At 51.6% G+C, this 10,811-nt stretch overlaps 1 protein-coding gene across 1 annotated transcript; it reads right to left on the reverse strand.

The window, feature by feature from the left end:
• Window positions 1–953: 953 nt before the first annotated feature.
• On the reverse strand, window positions 954–4,316 carry LOC123988678. The gene has a single exon (XM_046289430.1). It carries the CDS (start codon window positions 4,314–4,316, stop codon window positions 954–956), a length of 3,363 nt encoding a protein of 1,120 aa, XP_046145386.1.
• Window positions 4,317–10,811: the final 6,495 nt, after the last annotated feature.

Genomic DNA, 10,811 nt, shown 5'->3' on the forward strand with positions numbered 1-10,811 from the left:
GAGCGCAAGGCACGCAACGATATAATACCGATCGGACGGTAGTACGTGCACGGAGAATCCAATACTCGTCGCGGAGCGATGCGAGTGTGAGAGACGGTCCAGCGTGAAGAGTTCGCATATGGTGGTGCGTAATTAGAAGTGTAAGGATCTTGTGAGAGCGGAGCACAATGGGATGAGTGGTTTTGTATGGTAGTCGCGCTTTCTCAAGGCGCCCTCCAACTCGAATTAGCTGATGAGAGTCCATGAAAGGGTTGAGTGATACCAATGGACTAGATTTAGATACTTTCTCTCCACGAGTAAGGAGTGCGACCTCGTCGGGAAACGAATCAATTTGGAGAGCACGTAGTAAATAGTTTTTTGCGGATTGAATTTCGAACTGACGCAAGCAACTTGGATTGCAAGCAGAAAGATCATGCTCGTTTGCACTAGACGTATGACGAAGACGGGAACGAATTTTCAAGATGAAACGGAAGATGTATGCGCAGACTCGGAGTAATTTCGGCCATGAAGAAAATCGAGAGGCCCATGGACAAGTTGCACCAGGTATTAAGGTGCATACCGTGCCGACACGACGTTGCTCTGGAAGTTGGGAAAGCGATGGTTCGGATGGTTGAGCTGGCCATTCGGATGGGGTTAAGCGGAGCCAAGCGGGACCTTCCCACCATAGCCGATGAGTTTGAAGCACGTGAAGCAGACCACGTGAAGCGCAGTCGGCAGGATTTTCTTTAGAAGGAACGTGGTGCCATATCTCAGAGGGGAACTTCTGTTGGATTTCGGAGACACGGTTTGCTACAAACGTTTGCCAGCGCGAAGGAGGCTGCTGTAGCCACGACAAGGTAATAGTGGAGTCGGTCCAGCAATGACATTCAATATTTTCGAACGGAAGAGCTGAGCAAACTGCTAACATAAGGCGGGAAAGTAATAGCGCGGCGAGAAGCTCTAAGCGTGGGATGCTAACGGTTTTGAGGGGGGCTACTCTCGATTTCGCCATGAGAAGCGTAATGGAAGGAAACGGATCGATCTACGGAGACAAGACGACAGTAAACTACGGCGGCATACGCAAGACTAGAGGCGTCTGCGAAACCGTGCAACGAGTATTGGAGTGTGTCAGAGGACTGTTGTGTCCATCGAGGGATTGCAACGCTAGTCAACGATGCTAAAATGGAATAGAAATGCGTCCATTCGTGAAGCAGAGCAGACAGCACTTCTTCGTCCCATCCGCATTTCAACGACCACAATTTTTGCATTATGATTTTGGCGGTAATTACGACTGGGGCTACGAGACCGAGAGGATCATATAAGCGAGCGATTGCAGATAATATTGCTCTTTTGGACCGACCGGCCTTTTGCTGTTCGTGGACTCGAAACCGTAGAGTATCGGAGTCGGGATTCCAAAATATTCCCAAGACTTTTAAGGAGTCATCGTCTTTAAAAGGTTTTTCACAGGCAAGGCCGTGATCAGCGGGATCGATTCCTTCTAATAGTGGCTGGCAATTACTGGCCCATTTTCGCAAGCGGAAGCCGCCCTTCTGCAGAAGTTGAACTAATTGTTCGCGTGTGAGGAGCCCGAGATGGCGATCGTCAGCTCCGAATATGGAGTCATCGACATACATTTGTCGATTCAGGACTGAAACAGCCAAAGGATACGAGGAGCCTTCGTCCTCGCCGAGTTGCTTGAGAACGCGTTGGGCAAGATAAGCGGCTGGCGCTGTTCCGTAAGTCACAGTGCACAATTGATATTCTGAGATGGGATCGGTGGGAGTATCGCGCCACAATATGGTTTGAAAATCTCTGTCACGAGGATCGATCAGAATTTGCCGATACATTTTGGCACTGTCCGCTATGTATACGTACCGAAAATGGCGCCAGCGAAGCAAAATGGATGGAAGATCGTTTTGCAATTTCGGCCCGATCATTAAACAATCGTTTAGTGATTTTCCAGTAGAAGTGCGACTGGAGGCATTGAAAACAACGCGGAGCGGAGTAGTGTTGCTGTCGGCTTTGTAGACGGCGTGATGAGGAATGTAATATCGAGGGGTGGACATGATGTTACTCCGGTTAATTGGCTCCATATGATGGAGATGCAAATATTCTGTCATGAAATCGCGGTAGGAGGCATACTGATTAGGATCGCGAGACAGTCGGCGTTCGAGACTAGTGAAGCGAGAGAGTGCGGATGAGCGAGAATCTCCAAGTTCTGTCAAAGGATCGCTGTTAAAGGGAAGACGGACGACGTAACGTCCGCTTGGAGCGCGGTAGTGAGTAGCCGTGAAATGCGCCTCACACTGATTCTCCTCTGGAGTAGAACAGGGCGAAGAGGGAAGTTCTTCGACTTCCCAAAAACGCCGAAGATCGTCGTTTAGTGTGTCCTCTGCGATGACATGTTGGGTTGGAACGGATGACGGTTGGACGAACTGTAAGACAGGACCGGACAAAATCCAACCCAGACTCGTTTTCTGAGCGATAGGCTGATTGGCGTACCCTTTACGCACGCCTTCAAGAACTAAGGATCCATAAAGATCCGCGCCAATTAATACATCGATCGGATCGGAGCTCATAGGATCGTTATCGGCTAGATTCAAATGCGCAATATGGGCCCAGTGACCGGATGAATCTATTCGTTGCGGAGAGTAATTTGTGAGCAATTTCAGAACGATCGCGGTGGTGGAGAACACCGGTTGAGAAGCCTCAGCGTGAGAGAACGTGACGTGAACAGAATGATGCGCGTTCATGCCGGTTTCCCCTACTCCAGCTATACGGATAGCACGACGCATTTTTGTCAATCGCAATATTTGCACTAAATTTTCGGTAATAATAGTGATAGCGGAGCCCTGATCCAATAAAGCGCGAGCGCGTATAAATTGACCGGTAGGAGAGTATATTCGGACGCGCGCGGTTGCGAGTAAGACGGGATGAACGACTGATGTCAATTTCGAAGTTACGTGGTTCGCGGGTTGTGCGTCGGTAAGATCACTGTCTTCATTAGACACCAAGTGAGTCGCGGTATTCGCGTCGGTAACAATATTATTTGTCTTTGATGACGTAGCGGAGTCGTTAGGGTTCGAACGCGCGGAGTCGGTGAAATGTAACAACGTATGGTGTTTTTTGTTACACTGTTTACATGATCGAGTGCTTGTACAGTCCTTGACGTGGTGTTTAGCCCTGAAACAATTGACGCACCGTTTGAAATTTTTTATGGTCGTATACCTTTCCGACGGTGTTTGATTTTGAAATTGATCGCACTGGTAAATAAGGTGATTTGCACGACAAACTGGACACGCGGACGAAACGGTTGCTGTATGCGACGGAAGACCTCGTGAATTTTCTTGTGTCACGGAATGAGACGGACCGCCTTTGGCGCGTTCGGATTTAAAACTTAAATTTGAGATGAGTTTACCCTTTAAGATAGGTGCTTGAGGTAATGATTCTAATGCACGAATACGAGTTTTAAGAAAACGGTTAAGCTGTTCAAACGACGGGTACTCTAAACTATCACCAAGCTGAATTTCCCAAGCTTTTCTTGTGGTGGGATCAAGTTTTTGAGTTACGAGATAAACTAGCACGTCGTCCCATTCCTTTACCGGGCGGCCAAGATTTAAAAGCGCTTGAACAGAACCATTGACCTTGTCGCTGAGATCGCGGAGGTTCGTAAATGTTTCGGAAATAACGGCAGGCAAATTATGTAGCGCATGAAGATGAAACGAAATTAAACGGTGCTTATTTTCGTAACGCGAAGTAAGGATTTTCCATGCGACCGGAAAATTAGCATCGGTTACCGCGAGGTGCGTCAGCGCGTTGCTGGCGTCGCCCGTTACACAAGACGATAGATAATGCATGCGGTCAACATTTGTTAACGAAGAATCATTTATGATTAGAGAGGTAAACTTATCTCGAAAGGTCTCCCATTTGTCGAGGCTGCCCTCGAAATTGGGTAGGCGTAATTTCGGCAATCGGGATGAGTTCCTTTCCTGGTTGTCGGATGCAGCTGCAGCGGAAGGGTTGGTTGAAGGCTGCTCGGCATTGGAGATTATCTCGGCCATGAAGTCCGCGGCTTCGTTGAAGGCTTCTTCACACTGGAGGAAACGTCCTTCGGTGAAGTACGGGTGGAGGCTCTGCACCTTAGGGTCAGCTCGTGCAAGAATGTCTGCATCCAGCTCCTGACATTTGGCGTAACTTTCCTTAAGGTTGCTCAGGCGTTGGCGAGTAACGGCTACGGTCATTTTGGCTTGACCTAGCTTTTTAAAATTTGCCAGTGCCCTTTTGATGGAGCCCATGTACTGGCTTTGTTTGGCGATGAAGTCGTCTAGATTCGACATCTTGTCCTTGGCGTTCGGCGGTTACGACGGGTGCGATCCGGAAATTTGACTTTTCTTTCCTTCGGAAATCCGGCTCAAAGGACCAATGTGAGGTTGCGGATTGATGGAGTTCCTCGGAAAGTGTCTTGTGGAAGGCCGAATGGTTTTGGGTGTAATATGGAAATAAATGCACGCACAATTCGAAAAGCTTTGTTTTCGCACTAACTCACCTTTAAGAATAATTTATTGAATGCTAATAACGGTGTACAGTTCAATAAGGCTTTATGAGACCGGATTAAAGATCTAATCACTAAACAAAGAAATCGGTTTTGATTTTATAATCGGCTTGTTCGTTTCGCTTCGGTTGCTCACTAGGTCACTAGGTGATAATAATAAAGGATAAGTGACGAGCGTGGTTAAATACAACAGGTTCAGCTGTTGTCGTGACGAGGGGGGGAGACGGGTGAGACATTCGGGAGACGGCGAAGTGTTTGAAATTTCTATGTTATCCGAAATACAATATGAACCGGTTATGGCAACGGGATTTTCAAAAGAGAGAAATCGTGATCCCGAACAACCGCGATGAAAACCAGAAGTAAGCTACCTACGAAAGATAACGATAGCAAAACGCATCGTAATAAGTAAAGCATGCAATACTGCCCGAAGATAAGCCGTAAAGCTATCCCTAGTCGGTAACCAACCGCAGCACCAGAGATATTACCAACCGCAAATATTCCATCCACCACATAATACTCCGGCGCTCGCTCCGTAACGGTTCCGTAACGGTTATCCACACACCAATTATCTGCTGCGCAGCAATTACCTACCGCGCGCCAGTTACCCGGTACACACAGTTATCGACTGCAAAACCATCCATCGTGCAGCCGCGCAATCCTAGGAATCCATACTTACCATCAAACTTATCATCAAAGATAAGTCTGATATACAGTACTTTTACGAAGGTATAAAGCACACGAACATCAAATCAAGCTTCCAGACAGATCAAGATGGAGGATAAATCAGTTAGTAAAATCAATACTACGGTTATTTATTATATATAAATATGAATCATACGTTTGTAATAGGGTGGAATGAAATAAATATAAATTACATATACATTACAAATTACAAACAAAAAGGAAAAATAAAATAAAATCAAATGAATCAACCCGAATAAGATCCACAGATTGCGCAGATTGCCGGACACACTGTATTACTACATATCGCGGCGCGGAAAACAGATTATACAAAACAACAGAACAACAGAACAACAGAATCAACGGAATTTGGAATCGCCACAGAACGAAGGGCCGAATAAATAACTAGAATAAAACATTTAACTTAGACAAAATCAACCAGTAAAGTCAAACAACGTCAACAACGCATACGATCAGGAAAGTCCCGTGAGCCCAATAAAAACAACTCTCGGTCAAATAATATTAGTTAGTAAAATAAAATAATAAATCAATGAAACTAGAATAAATCATGGTACCAGGCAACTAGCAGAAATGAAATATGAAGCAAAAATGAATCAACAAATCAAGCAAAATCGAATCAGATCAATGTATAGCTTTAATCAATCAACATCAAAATGAAGGAATGAATGAATAATAAATGAATGAATGTACATAAACTGAATGCAGGTAAAACAGCTAAGAATATTCACAAATTGGGAACTACAGAAAGTGTGTATCGCGCAACATACGTAACCAACATAACCGACATACATAGCCGACATAATGTAATGTAATGTAATGAAATGTAATATAATGTAAAATAATAAATACAGCAAATGAGTTATATTCCAACTAAATATAACCGTAGGCCTTATTGGCTCAATCCCCCCTACTTTATAAATTATAGATTATACGGTTATAAGTCTTAGTGTTCGAAAATGCGTTGATTTCAACCGTCGCCGCACGAACCGCGGCAGCACCCTTTAGCGCGACCGGCAGCCACCTTGGATGCCGGTCAGGCTGACCAATCACCGAGCTTGACGTCACCGGGAAGAAGCCAACGGCTCTTGCTACGACGAAGCCGGTGGTTCGGCCATTACGGTTTTGTATCGTTACGGTAAACACGTGCAGTACTGATTCCAAAAATTTCTAGTGCAATTAACGAATTTCGATTCGAAAGAACTCAGCATCGCAACGCGAATTCTGTGTCGACGGCCAACGTGAACTCGCGGTTAATCTAGTTCGTGCAAATCCACGAAATTAGTAGAATTTCGTGGTGACCACGTGTTGAACAAACACGTGGTTTTAATACAGCGCAATCTCAATCGCAAATTCTCCGCGACGCGGGTGAATCTTCACGATCTACGATCATCATAAGTTCGTGCAACGCACAATTTATTGTAAATACTGTACATAGTGTGTTTGTGCCTGTAAATATACATTGTTTGTTTTGTGCAATCTCAAGTGCATTAATTTTCAATTGCCGTCTCACTGCCGATCCTACATTCCGAACCGGTTGTCAATCGCAAGCTCAACACCTCCTTACAATCTCGAACACTTTTGAACACATAGATTGCAAATTGTAAATTGCAAATTGTAAATTGTAAATTGTAAGCGATTGCGTCCATACAAATGCAAAACGAATAAAAATTTACACCGAAAGATGTATAAGGATAAATCAAAGCACGCCTCGTAAGCATTCAAGTTTCCGCCACGCGCGCAAATCCGGCCGTAAATAAACAGGCTTGTATGCACTCTCGTACAGGGACTTTCCAACAACCAGGCAACTGGGCAGCATGCATCGATTCAGAGAAAAGAAGAGAGATCCATATTGGGGCCTTGCAAGACAACACAATCGGTCAGCGTCGTCGCTCCAAACGACAATAAACAGGCGGGCAAAACGAACGTCTTACCGATTAGGTAAGGAAGAAGAAACACTGTGGCCTCTTTCCTTGAGGTAACTCTGCACTATTCTAAGCTGTATTCACTATTCGGAGCTGTAAATGTCACTTCCAGCGCAGCTGTGCAGAAGAAGAACAAGAAGAAGAAGAAATATCTCGGAATATGTGTGTGACGCCCTTTTCCTTGAGGTAAATCTTCAAATATCTCGGAAAGCGTGCGAGCTATGGCAAAATGTTAAGAGACCCTTTTTGTAGAAAATTGAATTTCCTACTATTCATGTTCTATCACATTTTTTTACCAGATACGTAGTTTTCGAGATATATCGAGATATTTAAAAGTTCCGAAGCCGCACCAACATTATAAGGAAGAAGAAACCCTGTGGGCCCTTTGTTTGAGGTAACTCTGCACTATTCTAAGCGATATTCACTATTCCGAGCTGTAAGTGCCACTTCCAGCGCAGCTGCGCAGAAGAAGAACAAGAAGAAGAAGAAATATCTCGTAATATGTGCGTGACGCCCATTGCCTTGAGGTAAATCTGCAAATATCTCGGAAACGGTGCGAGCTATGGCAAAATGATAAGAGACCTTTCATGTAGGAAATTAAATTTGCATCGAGCGGGAATACAACCTTTTTTTTCCGTGGAGAAATCTTACATAAGACCCCCCACATCCCGTGGGGTAGGGCAGCGGGGGAGTGTCAGATTCCTACTGACTATAACCCCACTGCGACCTCCTCTGGCGTATGGCAGAGGCTCCGGGACCTGATTACTATAACTCCGGAGCCTCCCCCGCCGTGCGCTGAAAGCGGCCCTCCCCGGGGGAGTAACAACTCCCCCAGCCGGCACCAGGGGGCGCACCCGATGCCGGCTCCATCGCGGGGGAATTGCGTGCAATGGCGGCCGGGCCCCCCAGCCCGTACCGCCTGCAGTCCCCGCGCCTCGTTCTCCTCACAGGCTACGGGGAGGAGCAACCCCCCGCCCGCCCGCGAGGAAGGTCGGGTGCTATCCTTCGCTCCGCCTGCTTCCGGTGCCGGCTACACCCCGGGTCCGCGTGCAATGGCGCCCAGACAGGGCGCCTGCGGCCCGCCGAGTCGACCCCTGTGGGCTGCGGTGAGCCGTGGCCGGCCACCATCCAGGGGCACCCCCGCGGCTCTGCTGCACCCCCCTGCGGGGGCCAGCGCCACGCCCAGCGTGGAAGGGAGACGCCACTCTCCGCCCGGAGTCACCCGGCCCCCCAGAGGCGGACGGAGAGGGGACCCCGATTGAGAACGGGGTCCCCACCCGCCCGTCCCCGGATCCGACCGGGGTCCGGGCTCATTTCGTCCGGGGCGGGAGGGTACACCACGACCGCTCCCGCCCCCACAAGAAACACTCCCCGTAAAATCTCCCCAGGAGGCGGGAGAGCATGCGAGACCTCCCGCTACACTACCCCGTCCCACATCCGTCGCGCCGGGGGGCAAATAGCGAAAGCCGCCATCGCCCCCCCCCCCGCCCCTTATGGCGGCGGATCCCTGCGACGTCGTCGCGTCCCACGTCCGCGACCTCACCGAGCGGGATCATACCTTTCACGATCCCGCTCGGACCTCTCCTTGAGGGCCATGACCTCCTCGCAGAAGGTGGTCACGGCCCTCCATTCTGTCTCGCCAGCAAGCATCTGTCTCGCGACGCCTGCCGGCGAGCGATCCTCCCCTATTCCTGCCGTCAGGGCGTGGCGGGCCACCGCAAACCCCGGGCACTCCGCCAGCGTGTGCTGTGCGGCGTCCCGCGCCGCCCCGCAGAGCCAACAGTGGGGGGTCCAGTCCCTGTTCCTCCGGCACAGGAACTCCCCGAACACCCCGTGTCCGGAGAGCACCTGCGTGACCCGGAACGACAGGGCGCCGTGGCCACGGTCCCGCCACTCCGATATCATCGGCAGGACCGCCCCGACGGCAGCCCCCTCTGTTAGGGATCTCTGCCACATTTCCGCCGCGATTAGTCGGGCCTGGCTCCGGTGTTCCTCGATCGTTGGCCCCGGCGGGTCTTCCCCGGCCTGGCGGAGGGCTCGCGAATACCAGTATGTACTGGATTCGACCTCCGCCTGGTACCGGAGTGGGATGAGACCCGCCAGGACAATCGCCCCCTCGTAGGGCATCGTGCAGTAGCCCCACACGATACTTCTGGCCAGCCGGCGCTCCATCCGCCGCAGCAGAGTGCAGCTGTGCCTGCTGACCGCCAGATCGCCGGCCCATATCGGTGCCCCGTTTAGGGCAATGGACCGTACGATTTCCTCGTATAGGCGGCGAACCCTCACTCCCGGCCCCCCGAAGTTGGGCAACAGGCGGCCAAGATTGGTCGCCACCTGTTCCAATCGGGGAGCCAGGCGGAGATGTGAACATCGAACCGCCAGTGGCTGTCGAGATACAGGCCGAGGTATCGAAGACCCCGGCCGATCACGATCCGGCACCCGTCGACCACGAGCCAGAGCTGGGCCGGAGGGGCTACCCCACGACGAGGCTCGAAGAACCACATGGCCTCGGTCTTGTGTGCAGCCAGCACCAGACCCAGCGCCCGAATCGCTCTTCGCACGATGGCGACCCCCACCTCGGCACGGCGGCAGGTCCTCAACCAGCGGCGCTGAAGAGGCGGCACAGCCTCGGACCTAGGATGCCGGACGCGTTAACGCGGCCGGGGATGCCGTCCGAGCCCGGGGCGGTGTCCTTGGCCCCGAGCCTTCTGACGGCATCGTCCAGCTCCTCCTCCGTGACCCCCAGGTGGGCGGACCGGGCGACGGGCTCCGCCGGCCCTTGCTGGTGGCGCGGGTGCGACGTTCGCCCGGAACGGGGGAAGAGGGTGTCTATTACCCGCGTCAGAAGCTGGGGGTCTAGACTCTCCGAGACCGGGTGCGCCCGTGTGCGGAGCTTGCCCATGACCATCCGGTAAGGGCGCACCCACGGGTCCTCGTCCAGAGAGCCCTGGAGCTCTCCCACGCCCGGGATTCCGCGTCCCTGATGGCCTGCCTCAGGGCTACCACGAAGACCTGGTATGTAGCCCTCAGCAGATCTTCCCTCGCCTGGTCGCGGACTCGAGCCCTTCGGGCGCGCTACCACTGGCGCCGGGCGTGCTGACACTCGGATCGGAGATCCGCATTGCCGCCCGAGCACCAGTACACCGCCCTCGCGGGGGGAAGCCGCGAGGGCCGGGGCATGGCGGTGTCGCATGCCGGAACCACTTGGCCTCCCCCTCAACGTCCGCGACCGGCCGGGCGGAAGAGATGGCCAGACCACGGCAACGGCTGCGGCCATCAGCGTGTCCTTGTCCAGCCTCCTCAGCACCCAGCGACGCAGTGGCGGGCCTCGCGCCGGCCGGGGGGCGGCGGGGAGGGAATAGCCGAAGGTGATGTATAGATGATCACTCAGCGTCTCCCTCGCCGCCATCCTCCAATTTTGCACCATACGCCCGGACGCCCAGCCCAGATTCACAATGGAATCCCCCTCAGCCCGGACGCAGGTGCTGGCGGAGCCCCTGTTCAGGAGCAGGAGCCCCGCGTCAGCCGCCCAGAGCAGTACCGCCCCTCCTCTCGCGTCGGTCCTCGGGGACCCCAGGCTTCGGCCTTGGAGTTGAAATCCCCGAGGACCAACGTCGGCCGGGTGTGGGAGCTAACCACAACGCTCCCCACCCGGT

This window comes from Osmia bicornis, unplaced genomic scaffold (genome assembly GCF_907164935.1).
Source record: "Osmia bicornis bicornis unplaced genomic scaffold, iOsmBic2.1, whole genome shotgun sequence".
Lineage (NCBI taxonomy): Eukaryota > Metazoa > Arthropoda > Insecta > Hymenoptera > Megachilidae > Osmia > Osmia bicornis.

What these genes read in the sequence shown, in the direction of transcription:
- LOC123988678 (XM_046289430.1), bottom strand. Translation starts at nt 4,316, where the DNA reads ATGTCGAATCTAGACGACTTCATCGCCAAACAAAGCCAGTACATGGGC.